Source organism: Thunnus thynnus, chromosome 1 (assembly GCF_963924715.1).
Source record: "Thunnus thynnus chromosome 1, fThuThy2.1, whole genome shotgun sequence".
Taxonomy (NCBI): Eukaryota; Metazoa; Chordata; class Actinopteri; order Scombriformes; family Scombridae; genus Thunnus; species Thunnus thynnus.
Window position 1 is genome coordinate 2789169 of NC_089517.1, and position 24905 is coordinate 2814073.

Consider the following 24905-nt stretch of genomic DNA (forward strand, 5'->3'; position numbering starts at 1 on the left):
TTGGGGAACATGACAGCCAGACCAGAGCTCAAAGGTGAGATGAGGATCTCTAACTGTTCATGACTGTTCTCCACTCACATCACTCCATCATTATTACTCACACTCACGGTCAGATCTGACACTCAACTGTTGAATAATAATTCATACTAACTCAATGAACTACCAACTTTCTGAGTTAACAAAGACCTCAGTGACTGATTAGTCAACTACTCAACTAAGACGAGACAGCATCTTTCATAAGATGACATTTTGATGAACAGGAGAACGTTTCTCATCCATTCCCTTCTTACTGATTTTCATTCTGCTTCTGAAACCTCAGCTGCTGAAAGTCTGGTCAAAATTAATAGTTTTTAAACTCTTTGATTTGTTAATTGTTTATTTGTATCAGGATGCAGCAGCAGAGAGCAGACTCTCCTGAACCCAGCTGTGTGTCCATGAAGAGTGACTGGTCTATGGGTCGTCTTATTGACTTTAAAGTTGGACAACCTGCCGATGAAAGGTAAGAATGTAAAACTGAAATTTGTTATTAGGAGGAATCATTTCCTGGTTCAGAGCTTCATACACTGTTGTCGAACTAAACAATATATTGTTGCGACTTCTAAGAGAACCTACTCATCTAATATGCTCTTCCTGTCTCTCTTCCTCCTTCTCAATCCATCGTTTCTGTCTTTGCTGTATGTTTACTGTATGTTACTTCATGCACCTTCAACCTTGTGGGACTTCTGTCAGGTGGAAACTATAACTTGTTGATCTACTGTGGCTTTGATTGTACCTCAATTGTACATCGCTTTACACAAACGTGTCTACCAAAGGTATTAAGTAAATGTAAATCTAGTTTGAGTCCACTTCACATGCTTCACAATAAACACAGCTGCTCAGGATGTGCTCAAAGATTCCCTGAATGGGGTAAAAAGGACACACTGATGCCTCACTCCTGCTCCCACATCATACACAGCCTGGATCATGAACTTAATGTGTTGGAAAGAGCATGAGAGCTTCCACTCCAGCTCACTCTCTCACTGGGTCCATGCTCCCTGCTTACCCATACTCACCATATTTGTGTTGCAAGACTCATTGATGCCTGTCCAAACATCCTCCAGGACTAAATGGAGCCTGTCTCTGCTCCGGGCCTGTACTGAATGGTACAGAAACTCAAGAGTCTTGCCCAAGCTATCACTACCATGTCAATCAGAGCTTTATGCCTCAACCTCGACAATGTTCACAATGTTCACTGCTTCTTAGCATCTCCACTTCCTCTCTGATCGCACATCCATGCCTGTGCCCAACACTTTAGTGTCAAAGGAGTCCTGGTACTGCAGGATCTCTCAGGGGACCATGAACTCTTTGTTCAGGCTGCTTACAGGTAAGCCAGATAAACCTGACTTGTGCACGCTAGTGAGCTGAGCCACAAGTTCCTGGATGGTTGACTGAACAGCAGCTGTATCTCGAAAACTGCAGTCAAAGATCTTGCCAAGGTTTTTGACTGGTTTCTCTAAGATTTAGTGCCTTCCTGATGAGCTGGGTGATCCCTCCTTTCTGCACTGATATGTCTTTGAAAGAGTCCTTGAGGAGAAACGCTGAAAACTCTGACTATGAGAGCAAAGAATATCCATCTGAACTGCTCAATCATGTTGGAGCTCGCCTTCTTGGGAATTAGACTGCATACCTTCACTGCTCTGCAACAATTGCCTTACATCAGATAATTCTCAAGATCTTACACAGCAGTCATGGGAGATTTAGGCTGCATTTCTAAATGGTTAATGGTCAATGGACTGCATTTATATGGCATTTTTATTCAAAGCACTTAACAATATTCCTCTCATTCATGAGTTCACTCACACACACTTGCACACTCGCACACTAATGGCTTTGGTTCTTCCATGCAATGCACTGGCTTAATCAACAGGAGCAATTGGGGTTCAGTGTCTTGCTTAAGGACACTTTGACACAATTTGAGGATTCTTCTCCTCTGGCAAATGCTAGTGCCACAGCCGTCCTCTTGGTCTGTACTTTTTATTGGTCCTCCACTGCAGCCCAGAGCAGAAATGGCTCTTGCTGCTCCCCCACCTCTTTCCAGCTGGGCTTCCTCAGATCACACTCAAGTGATTCACCAGGGCCACCACAATAGGCCAACCACCTCTAGTTCCTGCTCCCTAACTGGGTGTTCAGAAACAATACAAAGTGAATGTTAGAGGTGATGTGATTGCATATAAAGTCAAGGAAAATATGCGATTAAATGTGAAATCGCTTGGGCTGTTGAGAACTGATTTGAAAACATGTCCACATGAGTTTAAAATGTTTTAACCAGAGCGAAATGTACAGAGAGGAGGATAAAGGAGAGACTGGAGGGAGGCTGAATCAGAAGCTGAGCTGAACACAAACACACAAAGTCAGGGCATACATTGATAGCTAGCATACAGTTGATATTTGTAGAGTTGGTACATTGGCTGTTTGGGGTGATTAAACTCCCTGATCTTCATTTGCTCCCGTGTACTTGATGCTTCAGGGTTCAAAGCTTTTGTTGCATCTGATGGATCTTGGGTGTTCTCAGTTCAACGTTTGGGGGGTTTAGGCTGCTTTATCCCCCACTAGGCCAAATCTTTCTCCCTTCAGTTTGATTCTGACATTTCAACTGGACGTCAATCCTGCATTTTTTGGGGTGTCAACTACATGCTTTTTGTCACTCCTTTGTATATATCAAAAAGCAGCAGCAGAGAGCAGACTTTCCTCCGTGCTATGGGTCATCTGATCAGCTTTAGTATTGGACAATCTGTTGATCAAAGATAAGAATTTGACATCTAGTAATCAGATCAGCATTTAAAGGAGTTCATTTTGTCATCATAACAGAACTTCAGCTGTGTGCAAATTTGGGTCATTAATGTCCTTAAACATTTTTTTTTGTCCACAGAGTTCTCCAACAGAGCTCAGAGGTTCCCAGTGATCAGTCTACCCAGCAGCATCAAACACACCTGGACACCATATTTATGGTGTGTACATATACAAACACTCCTCTCCTATTAACTCGATCAAGCAAAGATGAAATACTGAAGTATCATTCAGGTCCTTACAATGTCCATGCTGCTCTGTTTAGACCAGCAGGCCTTCAGACTGACAGATGAATCACATGTTGTGCTCTACCAGTTTATATTAAATGTTTAGTTTATCTTTCGTTCCAGCTGCTGGAGGAGAACATCATCACTTTTGTGAAGAACGAGCTGAAGAGAGTCCAGAGGGGTCTGAGTCCAGATTACCCAGAATGCATAGAGAGTCAGAGTGAGGATGAGGAGGTGTTGAATGGTGAGGAGGAGGAGCAGAGGAGGTGCAGCAAAGAGGCATTTCTTAAGATCACAGTGCACTTCCTGAGGAGAATGAAGCAGGAGGAGCTGGCTGACCGTCTGCAGACCAGTAAGAGGATTTTAACAGATTTAACATGATGGAGAGGAAATGGAGGCAACATGGGAGAGGTTTATCTATCTACTAAAGCAAGGACTCTCTGTATGTCTGTGTGTCCTTTGCATATCTCTTGAAGGTGTATGGCTGGGGAAAAAAGAGAGTGCCTTGTCGAATTCGGTGCAATTTTGACAAGCAGCCCAATAAATATTAATAAATTTAAACTCTGAATAAAAAATCCATCAGCTGCTCCACTCTGCAGCAGCAGGGCAGGGCTTCTGGGCTCTGCAAAGGCATGTCATGATCAGATCTGTACAACCCTGCCATGAAAGAGACAAGAGGAGGACAATTCTCTTCATTTCATTCATAAAAGTTAGGCTTTGTTGTGGGTTTCCTGACTCATTTTTAAAAAAGACAAGAGAAAAAGAGAGGGAGAGGGCAAGCAAACTGAGAGCACAAGCACGCGACAGTGCCAGAAGGCTTTATCTGAGAGAGAGAGAACCTGTGAGTGACAGAAATACAATGTTATTTTTTGATTGTTTTACAGTGGTTATGCTCTAGAGCACAAATAAACAACCATCAACTGAGGAGACAGACACTCTTTTGGTGCAATTTGGACACGTGACATGTTTAATAAAGTTTGAATGAACAAGAGAACAGTGAGCTGCTCAGCTCTGTGTATGAATGTAGCGGGAACTGTTTGATACAAACACCGTCACATCACAGTGGGGTGGGAATTTTGGGCCCTGCTGATATGTTTGTCAATTGATATATATACATATATATATATATATATATATATATATATAGTTCTCAAGAAATAATAAGCAATCAGCCTATCCCAAACAGGCACGTCTTGACTGGGCACTGCATTAGTATATCAAACTAAACTCTGCTGTAAATATTCTGCACACATCTGCATCAGATCAGAGGCTGTTTGTCCTCCACTGATGAGCTGAATAAAACTGATGGAAGAGGAAAAACTATACAAACACACTTACATGTTCAAATTTCTAGACTTTCTGAAGGATCCACTCACTGATTTAATTTGTTGTTTGTTCATTCAGGAACTCCTGCTGCACATTGTCAAAATAAACTCAAGTCTAACCTGAAGAAGAAGTTCCAGTGTGTGTTTGAGGGGATTGCTAAAGCAGGAAACCCAGCCTTTCTGAATCAGATCTACACAGAGCTCTACATCACAGAGGGAGGGACTGCAGAGGTCAATGATGAACATGAGGTCAGACAGATTGAAACAGCATCCAGGAAACCAGACAGACCAGAAACAACCATCATATGTGAGGACATCTTTAAAGCCTCACCAGGAAGAGGTGAACCAATCAGAACAGTGATGACAAAGGGAGTGGCAGGCATTGGGAAAACAGTTTTAACACAGAAGTTCACTCTGGACTGGGCTGAAGACAAATCCAACCAGGACATACAGTTCACATTTCCATTCACTTTCAGAGAGCTGAATGTGCTGAAAGAGAAAAAGTACAGCTTGGTGGAACTTGTTCATCATTTCTTTAATGAAACCAAAGAAGCAGGAATCTGCAGGTTTGAAGAGTTCCAGGTTGTGTTCGTCTTTGACGGTCTGGATGAGTGTCGACTTCCTCTGGACTTCCACAACAATGAGATCCTGACTGATGTTACAGAGTCCACATCTGTGGATGTGCTGCTGACAAACCTCATCAGGGGGAAACTGCTTCCATCTGCTCGCCTTTGGATAACCACACGACCTGCAGCAGCCAATCAGATCCCTCCTGAGTGTGTCGACATGGTGACAGAGGTCAGAGGGTTCATGGACCCGCAGAAGGAGGAGTACTTCAGAAAGAGATTCAGAGATGAGAAGCAGGCCAGCACCATCATCTCCCACATCAAGACATCACGAAGCCTCCACATCATGTGCCACATGCCAGTCTTTTGCTGGATCACTGCTACAGTTCTGGAGGATTTGTTGAAAAGCAGAGAGGGAGGAGAACTACCCAAGACCCTGACAGAGATGTACATCCACTTCCTGGTGGTTCAGACCAAAATGAAGAATGTCAAGTATGATGGACGAGCTGAGACAGATCCACACTGGAGTCCAGAGAGCAGGAAGATGATTGAGTCTCTGGGAAAACTGGCTTTTGAGCAGCTGCAGAAAGGCAACCTGATCTTCTATGAATCAGACCTGACAGAGTGTGGCATCAATATCAGAGTAGCTTCAGTGTACTCAGGAGTGTTCACACAGATCTTTAAAGAGGAGAGAGCGCTATACCAGGAAAAGGTGTTCTGCTTCGTCCATCTGAGTGTTCAGGAGTTTCTGGCTGCTCTTCATGTCCATCTGACATTCACCTACTCTGGAGTCAACCTGTTGGCAGAAGAACAAACAACATCCTGGAGTTTCTACCGGAGTGCTGTGGACGAGGCCTTAAAGAGTCCAAATGGACACCTGGACTTGTTCCTCCACTTCCTCCTGGGTCTTTCACTGCCAACAAATCAGGCTCTCCTACAAGGCCTGCTGACACAGACAGGAAGTACAGTGAGTAGCTCACAGACCAATCAGAAAACAGTGGAGTACATCAAGAAGAAGATCAGTGAGAATCTGCCCACAGAGAGGAGCATCAATCTGTTCCGCTGTCTGATTGAACTGAATGACTGTTCTCTAGTGGAGGAGATCCAACATTACCTGAATTCAGGATGTCTTTCCACGGATAAACTGTCTCCTGCTCAGTGGTCAGCTCTGGTCTTCATCTTACTGTCATCAGAAAAAGATCTGGACATGTTTGACCTGAAGAAATACTCTGCTTCAGAGGAGGCTCTTCTGAGGCTACTGCCAGTGGTCAAAGCCTCCAACAAAGCTCTGTATGTGCACACAGAACTATCCAGATGAATGTATTTTGTTCTTTTGAAAAGGAAGAAAACTGATTGCAATTGTTTTCTTTTGTTCTGCTGATTCCTCTTCAGGCTGAGTGGCTGTAACCTCTCAGAGAGAAGCTGTGCAGCTCTGTCCTCAGTCCTCAGCTCCCAGTCCTCTAGTCTGAGAGAGCTTGACTTGAGTAACAACAACCTGCAGGATTCAGGAGTGGAGCTATTGTCTGGTGGTCTGGAGAGTCCACACTGCAGACTGGAAACTCTCAGGTCATTTTTATTACTTCAGAAAAAGAGAGTTTTAAAAAGATTTTGTGTATTGTCTGAGATGAAGTGTTGTAATATCAAGTATACAGTAAGTAAAACTCCTTTCACACCAACATGTGATCATTTAATATTCAGTGAAGACTCAATGTGCATAGAGTCATGAAAATCTAGTATAATGGAAATAATAACAGACAATACACAACACAGAATTACTGTCATGTCCTCTACATGCAGGTGAACATACAAAGCAGATCTGCTGCTCAGGAAATATTGCTCATGATATTCTTTAAATGTAACTCTTTTTGGAAAATACTACAAATTACATTTTTATACACTAAATTAAATTAAATCAGAAATGTGATTAAAACTAATGTGGCTATTTAAATCACCACAATCACTCAGCAAATGTCATTGGAATGAAAAATATGAACATAAAATATCAGTATATTTCTACTAAATCTTCTTACTATCTTTAGATTTGCTGTTGAGCAATATTTAACTTTAAAGACATTTCTTCTGCTAGTGTAAAAACAGAATGGCATCAGATTAAACTCTGAGCTTCAGCAACTGCAGCCTCCAGTAGGAACATATGCTTTCTCTCCTACTACTAACCTAAAATGTAGCTGCATGATACCAACATCCAGCAGGTGGTGCCAAGTATAACGCACACAACAAAAATAAAGGCCTGAAGGACAAAATACTATTTACTGAGTTGAGAATCTTTTTAAGCTCATTAGAGCAATTTGTGTTTGTGTTCAGTCTGTCAGGATGTCTGGTCACAGAGGAAGGCTGTGCGTCTCTGGCCTCAGCTCTAAGCTCCAACCCCTTCCATCTGAAAAAGCTGGATCTGGCTTCAATCATCCAGGAGACTCAGGAGAGAAACTGTCTGCTAGACTGAAGGATCCACACTGGAGATTGGACACTCTCAGGTATGGACAGATGGACAGACACCCTGACTAACTGAGGGACTCTGGTTCACGTTTAATGGTGGATGTGAGTGAAGGTGTATGAAGCTGATTGTGACTTTGTCCTTCCTCCAGGGTGGACCATGGTGGACTGCAAATACTGAAACCTGGTCTGAAGAAGTGTGAATGTGTTTTCAGTGTGATTTGTGAGAACGCAGCTGCCCATGCTGCACTGGACTGTTGGACTGAAGACTAGAAAATGTATGATGTGGTTTGTTGTAAGATTCCATGTTACATTCTATTTGGATATGGGTTACTATAATTCAACAAGTTATGCTATAAATTATGTTGATGTATGGTGTTTTAAAATTTTGTTCCATGTGTCCCTTTTTAACTTTAAGTACTTGCCCCTCTAAAGGTCTCTGCATGGCCCTGCATTTGAACATGAGAACATAACATAATTGAACATAATAAAGTAGAGATAAGTAACCAACTAGTGTAAAATAACATGACGCTGTGGGTTGGTTTGTCTCCTGTCCTCCCCAATTTTTTGAGTCACCACCTGCCACTGACACACTCTGCACTGTGAAGCACATCTGTCTCAGACTCAAATACTCAGTTATTTTTCCTGTACATAATTCATTGATTTATATCATTTGATTCTGCTGTTGGTACTGTCAGGATCCAATGAGCAGCATGCAGCTCTATTCATGTTTTAATATGATAAAATCTGTCCACCTGTGGAAGCACAGGGTGTTTTTGTGGTTCTCACATGTATTTTATCACACAATTGCTCCTCATGTATGTTAATGGGGTGGACAAATATTAGGAACACCATCACCCACTACAGCCTCAATGAATAACATAATCACCTTTCTGACAATGTCAATAAAATCTGAAAATGTATAAGCCTCGTAAAAGTAGAATTTATGGCAGAGCTGTTGTACTGGATTGCATTAGATTGCACAGGTGTTCCTAATACTGCGTGTTTGTGTGTGTGTGTGTGTGTGTGTGTGTGCTCATATGGTAGCACTTGTTTCTTGTACAATTGGTTATATCTGCAGTTATAGGATGATAGGGCAGGGGTTCTATCTGATTGAGTTGATTTTGGGGGTATTTTAATTGCTGTCATGTATGTTTAATGTACGTTGGGTGTATGCTTCATTGATTAAGTTTCAGCATTTTACTCATGTTTATTTTGTTATATTTATATTTCTTATGTTACCTATGGTCTCCTGTTTATGCCTATATTTTTATATTTTGTTGTTCCAATGTAAAGCACCTTGAGCTTACTTGTAATGAAATGTGCTATATAAATAAAATTGCCATTGCCATAATAAAGTGGCCAGTAAGTGTATAATGAATATGATATATAAGTGTGGATATCTTTAAAGGTGCAATATATATTTGACTGGTAACCAGTGATGGAGGCCGGTACAGAAGAGATGTAGTCTCTCTTCTTGGTATCAGTGAGGAGTCTCGCTGCTGCATTTTGAACCAGCTGCAGGTGACTGACTGCCACATAAAGAGAGCTGGAGTGACGTAACAAAAGCATATAAGACATTCTCCAGATCTCAAAATAAAAAAGAAAGGGTTTTATTGTTGCAATGAAACTTATACAGAAAAAGCTGCTGCTAATAACAGGATTTATTTAACAATTTTAACAAAGAATGACACCCAGATTTAGGACGTGTACAGAGATTTGGAGACAGAGGCCCAAGAAAACTGGCTGGTCTGCTACTTATAATAAGGACTTCTGTCTTACTCTCAATGAGCTGAAGAGTTTTATTTAGTTTATGTATTTATTTGTCCATCCAGCATTTGATATTCTCAGCACAACTTCTTCAATCCTAAAACACTCTGATGTAAAAACAGAAACATCAGTGAAGAAGAAGAAGCTGAGGGGAACTTCTGTAAAGGAGGATTTAGAGGTGTGATGTAGCTTTTATTGTGTGATTTATTTTATAACCTATCTCATCATCTGCAGATTCTTTTTGAGTTTAATGAATTAATGAGGAAGAGATACAGAAAACAGAAATATTTATGTCTGACAAAGAAAAAAGAAAAAAGCTGAACACAGGTGGTGAAAAACAAATCTCCAGGTTCATTATGACATCTATAAAGAGAGACATTTATAATTTGGAACTGAGAAATGCAAGGCACTCCTTTTTCTCTGACATCATTGCCAAAAACAGTAACAATGCACATGCCTTGTTTGCTGTTGTCGAAAGGCCAACAAATCCTCCTGTGTCAGCAGCCTCTGAACTTCTATCCACCAGGGTCTGCAATGAGTTTGCCTCCTTCTTCACTGACAAAATTAAATAAAAGAGGATAATGGAACTAATGGGAGAAGTTCAGTTACTTAAGAAACAAAACATGGAAAAGGAAAAAGGGATAACACTTCTGGGGAATAGAGTGGCCGACCTGGAGCAGTACTCCTGAACGATCTTATCAACAGCAGCCTGAAGACCAGACACCGGTTCTACGCCGGGGTGGCTGTGGCCTCTGAGGGTACCACCACTGGGCATGGGGTCAATGCTCCAAAGGAGCAACAGGTGGTTGGTTTCTTAGACAGCAAGAGTGTTTCTGTTGACAACAGTGACATCGAAGCTTGTCACACTCTGCCCAACAAAAAAAGTGCAACACCAGCTATAATCATCCACTTCACCAACAGAGAGAAAAAGTATGTGCTCCTCAGATAAGGAAGGAAACTAAACTGATGTGTACATCAACAAACTTTTCACCATAAAGAACATGGACATCGCAACCAGAGCGTGCATGTTAAAAAAACAAAAGATCCAGGCAAATTGGACAGCAAGCTGCAAAATATTCATTAAGCTGAATGAATCAACACCAAAAGCAGCGAAAGTTCTCATCATCAGGGACATCAGTGAACTGGATAAATTCAATGAATGAATCCAGGCACAACAACAGAAGGTAATGGAAAAACTTAAATAGTGATTAATTCAAAACATTTAACACATCCATAACAAGTTCGGACAAAGGTCATTCATATATGGAATATGAAAAACTGGACTTGAAAACTTTCAAATAAACTGAATATAAATCACAAGATATGCAAAATCATATTGAAAATAATTTCTACAATAACACACAGAGTCATTATGATTACTACAACATTTAAAAGAAATGTAAAAATGGATGGAATAATATCAATAGTACACTTTAATAGTAGGAGCCTTAATTCAAACTTTTCAAAAATCAAACATTGTTTCAGACAACTGTACAAGTAATTCACAGCAATAGCAATATCTGAGAATTGGCTTAGTGAGGAGCAAATTGATATGGTCAAAATTGAGGACAATGAGATGTTTTTTATTAACAGGACTTAAAGGGTGGGGGAGTTGCTTTATACATTGATAAAAATCATAAAAGTAAATCTGTTAGTAAAATGTCACTGGTTATGGACTGGTTATGTTTATGGAATGTATCACAGTAGAAACTGAGATGGAGAAATAAAAAAATATATATTAATAGGCTATGTATATAGAAAACCAGGATACAAACAATTTTTTTCTTTGGGGATTTCAACACTGACTTCCTGAACCCACATGAAACACAATACAACTACAGAGTTCATCAATTCAATGTACAGTATAAGTCTATATCCCTCAATTAAATGGCCAACTGGAATAACAACACACAGTGCTACACTAATTGACAATATTTTTACCAATGTTATTGATAAGAAAGTAGTGAGTGGACTACTAATAAATGACACAAGTGATCTTCTGCCAGTCTTTGCAATCGTACAGGGCTATACTAGCACCAAGAAAGATGTTAAAACCTTCAAAATAATTAGACACAAAAAACAAGGTGCTATTAGTTCCTTTAAAGAAGACCTAATGAAACAAGACTGGAATAAAGTCTATGTGGAAGATGTAGATGAAGCCTATGAATAATTTTTGTCAATTACAAGCTGAACACACATATAAAATATATAAAAACAAAATTACAAGAACTATGAGAAGCAGCAAAAAGGACTACTACAGTAAATTACTGGAGGACAACAAAAACAATATTAAAAATACATGGAAGGTATTAAATGCTGTTATTAAAATCAAACTGGGAAGGTAGGATACCCAAATCATTTCCTGACAAAGAATAACACAACTATTAATGACATAGCCTTGGTTGCAGATGAATTTAATCATTTTTTGTCAGTGTTGGTCCTGGTTTAGTTAGGGAGATTGCATAGACTGGTAGCAGAGTTGATGTGGAAAGTACTCTCCTGTCTAACTAGCTACCTAGAGAATAGATATCAATACATTCATACACAAAATTTCATATCACAATTACTGAAAGTTACCTTTGGGATTCCCCGGGACTCAGTGTTGGGAGTGTGTTGTTTGTTTTTTGTACATTAATAATATATGTGAAGTGTCCAAAATATTGAATACTATTCTGTTTGCAGATGATACAACTTAAATTTATTGTGGGGAGAATTTGGAACAACTTTTAGTTACAGTGGAAAAGGAGTTGAAAAAGCTAAAGAGTTTGATGCAAATAAACGTACACGGAATTTAAGTAGAATTAAATTTATAATCTTTGGTAATCGTTCAAATAACTCAAATAAGAAACTCATGATAAATGATGTAGAAATCAAAGGAGTGACTGAAATTGAATTTCTTGGAGTGATAATAGATAATAAATTATGCTTGAAGCCACATATGAATTATATTAATGTTAAAATATCAAACTCAATTGCAACATTATATAAAGCCAAAGATCTTTTAAATCAAGCTTTGTTATACACCTTATACTGTTCCTTTATACTCCCATATATAACTTACTGTGTGGAAGTGTGGGGAAATACATATAAAACAAACACTAATCCAATATTCATCCTTTTGGACTAAATGCATCACAACCAAGTTTATCCAAGCTGCTGAGTGATGTTGTAATCATGTGACACGTGATTTCTCTGAAACTGACTGCGTTTCTGCCACAGGTTAGACTGGTTTTGATGCCACTGTAATGTTTGTTTAAGAAACAGACTCTGAAGTTATGAGGGTGTGACGGTGTCCTCAGATGAAATGCACACAGACACCAGGACTGACGAAGGAGAATGAGCAGCTTCTTCTCTCCCAATGTTTCCTCTAAAAATGAAGATGGAAAGTGTCTGTAAGTTTACCTGAAGAGACTTCAGCATGTGAGAATCCTACCAGAGAAATCTGTAAATGTCTGATGAACATGATCACTTCGATCATTGTGTTGACTCACTGTTTGGCTGTACAGTAAAAATGTTTCTGGATAATGATTGTCTGTTTCACAATATTTATTTAATCTTTCAGGTTTTAGAGAAGATTTTGATTCCTGATTATTTATTTCTTTGTGAGTTACATGAGAGCAGTTTGAGAATGATTTCCTTGTATTACTGTTAGTGGTTCTCAGGTTGAACAAACAACACTTTGAGTGTAATCTGAGCTCACATCATTAGTGAAAAATGCAGGAAGTGTCAGAACTGGTTGGACAGCTTGGATCAACTTGGCTGTGGTGCATTTCAGTTCACAACACAACCATCTTCCAACACTGAGACAGACTTGGTTTGACTGAAAGCTCTTTTGTAGTCCATGTTGAGAACTGTCCCAGAGGCTGCAGAGTCCTCAGATGGACCTGGTCAGTGTGTCTGATGGGAAGAGCTGCTGCTTCACTATTTTCTACAGTATTTGTGACATGTTAGAGTGACAAATGAGAGCTAATGTGTCCTTTGATGAAACCTTGTTGTATTAACAAAGGGCAGCTCTCCCAGCAGCTGTTTCTCTGATATGGATCAGTTTTCTGCCCTCCGTATTTCCACGTCTGACGACTGCTCCCAGTCGTTGCACTGCAGCTGCCCAGTGCTCCTAGTGTATATGACGGGTCAAAAACAGAGGATCAATTTTATTTCAGTGTTTGTGAGTGCTCAGAAATGACAATAAATAAATCTTAATCTTCATCTTAGAAGGTCAGGAAGGAAATAAAGAAGTAAAGAAGCAAATGCACCGGAAAGGTTGGAATGAAGATAAAACAAAGTAAAAAGCTATAACCAATATTCCAGTGAAGTACAGTTCAGTAAGGAGAGATCAGTTGAAAGTGAATAACAACATTCATTGTGAATTGCAACAGAGATTTTGGCGATTGGACTCAGTCGATGTGAGGCATCTTCATAAGCGTAAGCCCTTATGAAGATAGGAGATAGGACAGGATCCGGAGTCTTGACGTTGGTGGTTGAGGAATGAGCTGTACACTGTTGATGGATGAATTTATTTTTTTTGTCAGTGTTGGTCCTGGTTTGGTTAGGAAGATTGCGAAGACTGGTAGCAGAGTTGATGTGGAAAGTACTCTCCTGTCTAACCAGGTACCTAGAGAATAGATATCAATACATTCAGATACAAAATTTCATATCACAATTACTGAAAGTTACCTGTGTTCCCCGGGATTCAGTGTTGGGAGTGTGTGGTTTATTTTGTACATTAATAATATATGTGAGGTATCCAAAACATTGAATGCTATTCTGTTTTTAGATGATACAACTTAACTTTGTTGTGGGGAGAACTTGGAACAACTTTTGGATACAGTGGAAAAGGAGTTGAAAAAGCTAAAGAGTTTGATGCAAACAAACTTACACGGAATTTAAGTAAAATTAAATGTATAATATTTGGTAATCATTCAAATAACTCAAATAAGAAACTCATGATAAATGATGTAGAAATCAAAGGAGTGACTGAAATTGAATTTCTTGGAGTGATAATAGATAATAAATTATGCTGGAAGCCACATATAAATTATATTAATGTTAAAATATCAAACTCAATTGCAATATTATATAAAGCCAAAGATCTTTTAAATCAATTTGTTATACACCTTATACTGTTCCTTTATACTCCCATATATATCTTGCTGTGTTGAAGTGTGGGGAAATACATATAAAACAAACACTAATCCAATATTCATCCTTTTGAACTAAATGCATCACAGCCAAGGTGATCCAAGCTGTTAAGTGATGTTGTGATTGATTTCTCTGACACTGACTGGGTCTCTGACACAGGTTAGACTGGTTTTGATGCCACTGTAATGTTTGTTGACGAAACAGACTCTGAAGTTATGAGGGCGTGACGGTGTCCTCAGATCAAGTGCACACAGACACCAGGACTGACGAAGGAGAATGAGCAGCTTTTTCTCTCCCAATGTTTCTTCTACACGTGAAAGTGGAAAGTGTCTGTAAGTTTACCTGAAGTGACTTCAGCAGGTGAGAATCCTAACAGAGAAATCTGTAAATGTCTGATGAACGATCACTTTGATCATTGTGTTGACTCACTGTTTGACTTTACAGTAGAAATGTTTCTGGATGATGATTGTCTGTTTTACAATATTTATTTAATTCTTCAGGTTTTACAGAGGATTTTGATTCTTCATTATTTATTTCTTTATGAGTTAAAGAGGAGCAGTTTGAGAATGATTTCCTTGTATTACTGTCAGTGGTTCTCAGGTTGAATCAACAACACTTTGTAATCTGAGCTCACATCATTAGTGAAAAATGCAGGAAGTGTCAGAACAGGTTGGACAGCTTGGATCAACTTGGCTGTGTTGCATTTAAATCCACAACACAACCATCTTCCAACACTGAGACAGACTTGGTTTGACTAAAGGCTCTTTTGCGGTCCATGTTGTAAACTGTCCCAGAGGCTGCAAAGTCCTCAGATGGACCTGGTCAGTGTGTCTGATGGGAAGAGCTGCTGCTTCACTATTTTCTACAGTATTTGTGACATGTTAGAGTGACGAATGAGAGCTAATGTGTCCTTTGATGAAACCTTGTGGTATTGACTAAGTGCAGCTCTCCCAGCAGCCATTTCTCTGATATGGATCAGTTTTCTGCCCTCTGTGTTTCCGCGTCTGATGACTGGCCCCAGGCACTGCACTGCGGCTGCCCAGTGCTCCTAGTGTATAAGATGGGTCAAATGCGGAGGATAAAGTTCATTTTGATGTTTGTAAGTGCTGAGAAATGACAATAAATAAATCTTAATCTTAATCGTAGAAGGTCAGGAAGGAAATAAAGAAGGAAAAAAGCAAAGGCAGCAGAAAGGTTGGAATGAATATAAAACAAAGTAAAAAGCTATAACCAATATTCCAGTGAAGTACAGTTCAGTAAGGAGAGATCAGTTGAAAGTGAATAACAACATTTATTGTGAATTGCAACAGAGATTTTGGCGATTGGACTTAGTCGATGTGAGGCATCTTCATAAGCATAAGCCCTTATGAAGATAGGAGATAGAACAGGATCTGGAATCTTGACACTGGTGGTTGAGGAATGAGCCAGTAGATGGTTGATGGACCTTTAGTTGGGTCTCTCTGGACGACACGAAGGACATGGTGGTGATGGGGAGGAGGTGGGCTGCATAATAGTAGGTCTGAAAGACGGAGTGCAGAATTGCCACGGTATTTAAAGAGCAGCACTAGTGGTCTGATTGGCTAGAGGAGCGCAGATAGAAAGATCAATGGTCCGGTATGGTGACGACAGAATCGTGAATGAAGGCATTTTGACAGCATGGAAAGTGACGGAGAAATAGAACAGATGAAGATAGGAATGTTCACCCATGATAATTTAAGGCAGAGTGTGATGATAGAGATCTTCCTTACTGACCTTGTGCCAAAGCTTAATTTGAGTAAAATATCATGGTTACTTTTCGGCTTTCCAAAGGCCAAACACCAGATTCAAAAAGACCTGTAATGGTTTAATTTAGTACAAAATTTAAGCCACAAATAAATGCAGAGATGTAAGATGGATGTGTTTTGCATAAAACGCATCACAGCCAAGTTGATCCAAGCTGCTGAGTGATGTTGTTGGTAAGAGATACTAACAGCAGCAAATGATGCTTGTCTGATCTTTAGCTCATTAGATGTGCAGTTGGCACCATCTAGTGGATGTGTGATTTCTCTGACATTGACTGGGTTTCTGCCACAGGTTAGACTGGTTTTGACGTCACTCTAAAGTTGAGGGTGTGACGGCTTCCTCAGATCAAGTACACACAGAAACCAGGACTGACGAGGGAGAATAAGCAGCTTCTTCTCTCTCAATGTTTCTTCTACACATGAAGGTGGAAAGTGTCTGTTCGTTGACTTGAAGTGACTTCAGCGGGTGAGAACCATACCAGAGAAATCTGTAAATTTCAGATGAACGATCACTTTGATCACATTGTGTTGAATCACTGTTTGACTGGACAGTAGAATTGTTTCTGGATGGTGAATGTCTGTTTCACAATATTTATTTAATCCTTCAGAATTTGATTCTTGATTATTTGTTTCTTTATGAGTTAAAGGAGAGTGGTTTGAGAATGATTTCCTTGTTTTACTGTTAGTGGTTCTCATGTTGAACCAACAGCACTTTGATTATAATCTGAGCTCAGTGAAAAATGCAGGAAGTGTCAGAACTGGTCAGACAGCTTTGATCAACTTGGTTGCATTGCATTTAAATGCAAAACACAACCATTTTCCAACACTGAGACAGATTTGATTTAACTGAAAGCTGACAGAGAGGAGGGAGTCCCTCCCTCTGAAAGCTCTCTGTGTGAGGAACATGACAACCAGACCAAAGCTCAGAGGTGAGATGAGGATCTCTAACTGTCCATGATTGTTGTCCACTCACATCACTCCACCATCATTATTCACACTCACTGTCAGATCTGACACTCAACTACTGAATAATAAGTCATAATAACTCAATGAACGACTAACTTTCTGAGTTAACAAAGACCTCAGTGACTGATTAGTCAACTAATCAACTAAGACGACACAGTATCTTTCATCAGATGACATTTTGTTTAACAGGAGAATGTTTCTCATTGATTTTCTTCTAACTGATTTTCAATCTGCTTCTAAAACTTCAGCTGCTGACAGTCTGGTCAAAATTCATCTTTTTAAACTCTTTGATTTGTTAATTGTTTGTTTGTATCAGGATGCAGCAGCAGAGAGCAGACTCTCCTGAACCCAGCTCTGTGTCCATGAGGAGTGACGACTCTAAGGAGCTTCCTCTTAAGTTTAAAGATGGACAATCTGATGATGGAAGGTGAGAATTTAAAACTGAAGCATGTTATTATCTGACTCTCCTGAGAGGAGGAATCAATATAGTGTTTCAGCAGTGAAATCACAGTGTACATCTGTGCTACAGTCTTATGTTAGAGAGTTCAGTGTTAAAAGACACCAACATTGTCACATATCAATACATGTGTGTAACTTTGAAAACATCACATCCAATAATTAGAAAAGCAACTAACTTGGATGTGTCTGTCTTGAGCTAACTTCATTGATGGACCCTGCTGAGCCAAGGTCAGAATATTGATCTCAGGATTGATAAACTGAGTGAACAGATTTATAATTGACAGAAAGGATTGTTAGACACAATAATGTTTTTCATTTATGGAAGATGAGAAAAACTCTAAAATGGATCATTAAAGACAAATCAAAGAAAGAAAAATTATCAATTCTGATTCTGATTCTGATTCTGCTTATCGATTCCCAGTTTCGATGCCAATATGGAAAATCAAAGTCAAAGTCAAATGTTTAGATAACAAAATATCTTTATTCTTCTACTTTTATTGTTTTGCTAAAATAAGTAAATTCAAAGTCTTTAACTGAACATTCTGCTTTTGTTTTGAGTACTTTCTGTGTCAACCAGACCAAAGCTCAGAGGTGAGATGAGGATCTCTAACTGTCCATGACTGTTGTCCACTCACATCACTCCACCATCATTATTCACACTCACTGTCAGATCTGACACTCAACTACTGAATAATAAGTCATAATAACTTGATTGATTTTCTTCGAACTGATTTTCAATCTGCTTCTAAAACTTCAGCTGCTGACAGTCTGGTCAAAATTCATCTTTTTAAACTTTGATTTGTTAATTGTTTGTTTGTATCAGGATGCAGCAGCAGAGAGCAGACTCTCCTGAACCCAGCTCTGTGTCCATGAGGAGTGACGACTCTAAGGAGCTTCCTCTTAAGTTTAAAGTTGGACAATCTGATGATGGAAGGTAAGAATGTAAAACTGAAGTTTGTTATTATGTGACTCTCCTGAGAAAAGGAATCTGTTGTCAAACTAAACGATATTGTTGTGGCTTCTGAGAGAACCCATTCATCTAATATGCTCTTTTTGTCTCTCTTCCTCCTTCTCTATCCATCCGTCTGTCCTTTGCTGTATGTTTAATGTATGTTACTTCATACAACTGCAACCTTGTGGGACTTCTGTCAGGTGGAAAATCTGACTGGTTGATCTACTGTGGCTTTGATTGTACCTCACTTGTACATCCCTTTACACAAAAATGTACCAAATTTATGAAGTAAATGTAAATCTAGTCCGAGTTCACTTCACATGCTTCACAATAAACGCAGCTGCTCAGGATGTGCTCCAAGGTTCCCTGACTGGGGCAGATAGGACACACTGATGCCTCACTCCTGCTCCCAGAATAAAGGTTAGACAGACTCTAAAAACACATCATGCACAGCCTGGATCATGAACTTAATGTGCTCAAGATCTGCTGGAACGATCCTACACCATGAGAGCTTCCACTCCAGCTCACTCTCATAGCAGGTCCATGGTCCCTGCTTACCCATACTCACCATCTTTATGTTGCAAGACTCATTGATGCCTGGCCACACCTCCTCCAGGACTAAATGGAGTCTGTCTATGCTCTGGGCCTAGTCATAGTGAATGGTACAGAAATTCAAGACTCTTGCCCAATCTATCACTACCATCTGCATCAGAGCTTTATGCCTGAACCTCAATTAATAATGTTCACTGCTTCCTAGCATCTCCACTTCCTCTCTAATCGCACATCTATATCTGCGCCCAAAACTTTGGTGTCATTGGAGTCCTGGTACTGCAGGTCTCAGGAGACCATAAACTCTTTGTTCAGGCTGCTTACAGGTAAGCCAGATAAGCCTGACTTGTCCACGCTAGTGAGCTGAGCTTCAAGTTCCTGGATGGTTGACTGAACAGCAGCTGTATCTCAAAGACTGCAGTCAAAGATTTTGTGAAGGCTCTCGACTGGTTTCTCTATGATAGATTTAGTGCTTTCCTGCTTTCCAAACAGAAATGATGTACATGTTTATTTGCGTGGAAGTGAGACCCAATCGTAATCACTCAAGAAGTGAGACCCAATCACTCAAGATGCATGTGGAGATGCATGTTAATACCAGGTGTGAACAGACATACTTGGAGCTGTCCACTTGTGATCGGATCACCCAAAACTGCATACCTGCACTGCTTTGCAACACTTGCCTTACACCAGATGACTCAAGATCTTACACAGGAGTCATGGGAGATTTAAGCTTCATTTCTAAATGGTTAATGGTCAATGGACTACATTTATATAGCACTTTTATTCAAAGCATTTTACAATGTCTTTCTCATTCACTCACACACTCACACACTAATGGTTGTGGATCTGCCATGCAATGCACTGGCCTAATTAACAGGAGCAATTGTGGTTCAGTGTTTTGCTTAAGGACACTTTGACACAATTTGAGGATCTCCAGCATTCTGCTCTTCTGGTGAAATGCTAGTGCCACCTCTTAATGCCATCTTCTTGGTCTGTGTTTTTTATTGAGCACTCCACTGCAGCCCAGAGCACAGCTAGCTCTTGCTGCTCCTTGACGTTCCAGCTGAGCTTCCTCATGCCAAACACCACTGATTCACCAGGGCCACCCCGATAGACCAACCACCTCTAATTCTTGCTCCCTAACTGTGTGTTCAGAAACAATACAAGGTGAATGTTAGAGGTGGTGTGATTGCATATAGAGTCAAGGAAAATATGCGATTAAATGTGAAATCGCTTGGGCCATTGAGAACTGATTTGAAGACATGTCCGCACAAGTTTAAAATGTTTTTACTAGAGCAAAACGTACAGAGATGAGGTTAAGGAGAGACTGGAGGGAGGCTGAGTCAGAGGCTGAGCTGAACACAAACACGCAAAGTGAGTGTATACCTTGCTAGCTAGCATACAGCTAATGTTTGTACAGTTGGTACATAGGCTGTTTGGGGTGATTAAACCCCCTGATCCTCATTTGCTCCCGTGTTCTTGATGCTTCAGGGTTCAACACTTTTGTAGCAACTGATGGATCTTGGCTGTCCTCAGTTTATAGATTAGGGGGTTTAAGCTGGTTTATCCCCCACTAGGCCAAAATTTTCTCTCTTCAGTTTGATTCTGACATTTCAACTGGACATCAATCTTGCATTTTTTGGTGTTAACCACATGCTTTTTTTCACTCCTTTGTATGTATCAGAATAAAGCAGCAGAGAGCAGACTTTCCCAAACCCAGCTGTGTGTACATGACGAGTGACTGCAGCTATCAGTTTTAGTATTGGACAATCTGTTGATCAAAGATAAGAATTTGGCATCCAGTAATCAGATCAGCATTCAGTTAATTTTGTCATCATGACAGAACATCTTTAATAAGCTGTGTGCAGATTTGAGTGATTAAATGTCATTAAACATGATGTTTTCTCCACAGAGTTCACCAACAAAGTTCAGAGGTTCCAAGTCATCAGTCTGCCCAGCAGCATCAAATACACCTGGACTCCATATTTATGGTGTGTACATGTACAAACACAACTTTTACTATTAACTCCATCAAGCAAAGATGACATACTGAAGTACCATTCAGGTCCTTACAGTGTCCATGCTGCTCTGTTTAGGCCAGCAGGACTTCAGACTGACAGATGAATCACATGTTGTGTTCTACCAGTTTATATTAAATGTTCAGTTTATCTTTCTGTTCCAGCTGCTGGAGGAGAACATCATCGCTTTTGTGAAGAATGAGCTGAAGAGAGTCCGGAGGGGTCTGAGTCCAGATTACCCACAATGCTCAGAGAGTCAGGGTGAGGATGAGGAGGTGTTGGACAGTGAGGAGGACGAGCAGAGGAGGAGCAGCAGAGAGGCATTTCTTGAGATCACAGTGCACTTCCTAAGGAGAATGAAGCAGGAGGAATTGGCTGATCGTCTGCAGAGCAGTAAGAAGATTTTAACAGATTTAACATGATGGAGAAGAAATGAGAGAGGCAAATAGAGAGGCAACATGGGAGAGGTTTATCTATCTACTAAAGCAAGGAATCTCTGTATGTGTGTCCTTCTTGTATCTCTTGAACCATACACTTGACATGTGTATGGCGGGGGGGAAAAGGAAGTGCCGTGTCGAATTTGGTGCAATTTGGACACACATCACAATGAGACTGTGCGATATGATGATATATATCGTGTGACGGGAGAAAAATGTCTATTGTTTCATATTATGCTCTATCGTTTATTTCATTGTGATGCAAATCACACTCTTCACAGCAATATTTTTCGTCATCTGGAGTCTGTCCATCTTTTGTGTGGATTATATTGATAAATTATTTTTCTTGGCTTTTTACTTGCCAAGCTTTTATTGCACTTACAGTAGCATAATGAGTTTAGTTGTTGTCAACTCTCCAACTCTCCACTGCTGTCTGTCTTCACTGCTACGCTGCACACAAGCGGAGGGCTCAGCCCCGCCCAGAGCAGAGAAGCAGCGAGAAGGCGACCATAAATAACAGCAAAACACAGTAGAGACTGTATTTATTTATGTTATTTACCAAATGTATGTGCACTCATTTAATTTCAGCTCAGCGTGAGAGTCTCTGCCACTTTTTGCTGTCATTTATGGTCGCGCTACTCTCCTCTGCTCTCTATGCCTCACCCGCCTGCGGTGAGGCATAGAGAGCACCACGTGTGTGCTGCACACACAGGAGACAAAGCACTTGAGATGAAGCACTTGAGTTGACAACAACTACACTTGTTACGTTACTGTAAGTGCAATAAAGCAGGAGTAAAAAACCAAGAAGAGTAATTTAATTTAATCTGCGCAAAGGATGGACAGACAGCGGGGGGAGGGAGGCATGGACCAACTGTTTATTTATTGAATTAAAATGTGCTGTATCGGGATAGGTATCATTATCAGGATATGAAATGAGCTATATTAGCTATATAAAATATGAGATTTTGGTCATCTCGCCCAGCCCTACGGCACGATAAATATTAAAAAATTTAAACTCTGAATAAACAAGTAATTAGTTGCTCTTGCTCTGCAGCAGGACGGGGCTTCTGCAACTGCATGTCACGAACAGATCTTTACAACCCTGCCATGAGAGAGATGAGGGGAGGACATCTCTCTATGTTTCATAACATTAAAAGTTAGACTTTGTTGTGGGTTTCCTGACTCATTTTAAAAAAGAGAAAAAGAGAGAGAGAAGGCAAGCAAAGCAAGAGCACAAGCGAGCGACAGCGCTGGAAGGGTTTATCTGAGAGAGAGAAAGCCTGTGAATGACAGAAATACACCATAATTTTCTGATGTTTCACGGCAGTTACATTCTAGAGCACAAATAAACAACCATCAAACACTCAACAGGTGATTTACTGAGGATACAGACGCTGTTTTGGTGCAATTTGGACACATGACATTTAATAAACTTCAGCTCAGTGTATGGATGTGGCGGGAACTGTTTGATACAAACATTGTCACATCAGAGCAGGGCTTCTTTGCCCTGCTGAGCGGGACAAAGGCATGTGCCCCATTCAATTAAACTGCCTAAGAGAGAAGAATGAGCATACACAGGAAAAAAAATAAAAAGAGGCAGAGGTGGTAAAACTAGACAACAGGAGTGCAGATCCAGAAGGCCATAAACTGCTTCTACAGTTCAACCTCAGTTCAGTCTCACTGGTGAAGTTTCTGTCTGGATTAACAAAATTCAATTTATTAAATCCTTATCTTTTTAATTGACACGTTTGTCAATTGATATGTATATATACAGTACAGACCAAAAGTTTGGACACACCTTCTCATTCAAAGAGTTTTCTTTATTTTCATGACTATGAAAATTGTAGATTCACACTGAAGGCATCAAAACTATGAATTAACACATGTGGAATTATATACTTAACAAAAAAGTGTGAAACAACTGAAAATATGTCTTATATTCTAGTTTCTTCAAAGTAGCCACCTTTTGCTTTGATTACTGCTTCGCACACTCTTGGCATTCTCTTGATTAGCTTCAAGGGGTAGTCACCTGAAATAGTCTTCCAACAGTCTTGAAGGAGTTCCCAGAGATGCTTAGCACTTGTTGGCCCTTTTGCCTTCACTCTGCGGTCCAGCTCACCCCAAACCATCTCGATTGGGTTCAGGTCCGGTGACTGTGGAGGCCAGGTCATCTGGCGCAGCACCCCATCACTCTCCTTCTTGGTCAAATAGCCCTTACACAGCCTGGAGGTGTGTTTGGGGTCATTGTCCTGTTGAAAAATAAATGATGGTCCAACTAAACGCAAACCGGATGGACTAGCATGCCGCTGCAAGATGCTGTGGTAGCCATGCTGGTTCAGTATGCCTTCAATTTGGAATAAATCCCAGTGTCACCAGCAAAGCACCCCCACACCATCACACCTCCTCCTCCATGCTTCACGGTGGGAACCAGGCATGTAGAGTCCATCCGTTCACCTTTTCTGCGTCGCACAAAGACACGGTGGTTGGAACCAAAGATCTCAAATTTGGACTCATCAGACCAAAGCACAGATTTCCACTGGTTTAATGTCCATTCCTTGTGTTCTTTAGCCCAAACAAGTCTCTTCTGCTTGTTGCCTGTCCTTAGCAGTGGTTTCCTAGCAGCTATTCTACCATGAAGGCCTGATTCACACAGTCTCTTCTTAACAGCTGTTCTAGAGATGTGTCTGCTGCTAGAACTCTGTGTGGCATTGACCTGGTCTCTAATCTGAGCTGCTGTTAACCTGCGATGTCTGAGGCTGGTGACTCGGATGAACTTATCCTCCGCAGCAGAGGTGACTCTTGGTCTTCCTTTCCTGGGGCGGTCCTCATGTGAGCCAGTTTCTTTGTAGCGCTTGATGGTTTTTGCGACTGCACTTGGGGACACTTTCAAAGTTTTCCCAATTTTTCGGACTGACTGACCTTCAGTTCTTAAAGTAATGATGGCCACTCGTTTTTCTTTACTTAGCTGCTTTTTTGTTGCCATAATACAAATTCTAACAGTCTATTCAGTAGGACTATCAGCTGTGTATCCACCTGACTTCTGCACAACACAACTGATTGTCCCAACCCCATTTATAAGGCAAGAAATCCCACTTATTAAACCTGACAGGGCACACCTGTGAAGTGAAAACCATTTCAGGTGACTACCTCTTGAAGCTCATCAAGAGAATGCAGAGTGTGTGCAAAGCAGTAATCAGAGCAAAAGGTGGCTACTTTGAAGAAACTAGAATATATATATTTTCAGTTGTTTTACACTTTTTTGTTAAGTACATATTTCCACATGTGTTAATTCATAGTTTTGATGCCTTCAGTGTGAATCTACAATGTCAATAGTCATGAAAAGAAAGGAAACTCATTGAATGAGAAGGTGTGTCCAAACTTTTGGTCTGTACTGTATATATATATATATATATATATGTGTGTGTGTGTGTGTGTGTGT

At 40.2% G+C, this 24905-nt stretch overlaps 1 protein-coding gene across 1 annotated transcript in view; it reads left to right on the forward strand.

Moving 5' to 3' along the window:
• Positions 1–358: 358 nt before the first annotated feature.
• The window catches only part of LOC137188842 (uncharacterized), a 31395-nt gene continuing 6848 nt past the window's right edge, over positions 359–24905 (forward strand). Inside the window, exons 1-12 of the mRNA XM_067598425.1 lie at positions 359–499; positions 2909–2987; positions 3177–3405; positions 4458–6234; positions 6337–6538; positions 7267–7436; positions 7548–7651; positions 9846–10095; positions 17368–17478; positions 18334–18444; positions 20924–21002; positions 21194–21422. Coding sequence (XP_067454526.1) covers positions 390–499; positions 2909–2987; positions 3177–3405; positions 4458–6234; positions 6337–6538; positions 7267–7436; positions 7548–7651; positions 9846–10095; positions 17368–17478; positions 18334–18444; positions 20924–21002; positions 21194–21422 — 3451 coding nt within the window. The 5' untranslated portion in view covers positions 359–389. The remainder of the gene's footprint in view (positions 500–2908; positions 2988–3176; positions 3406–4457; positions 6235–6336; positions 6539–7266; positions 7437–7547; positions 7652–9845; positions 10096–17367; positions 17479–18333; positions 18445–20923; positions 21003–21193; positions 21423–24905) is intronic.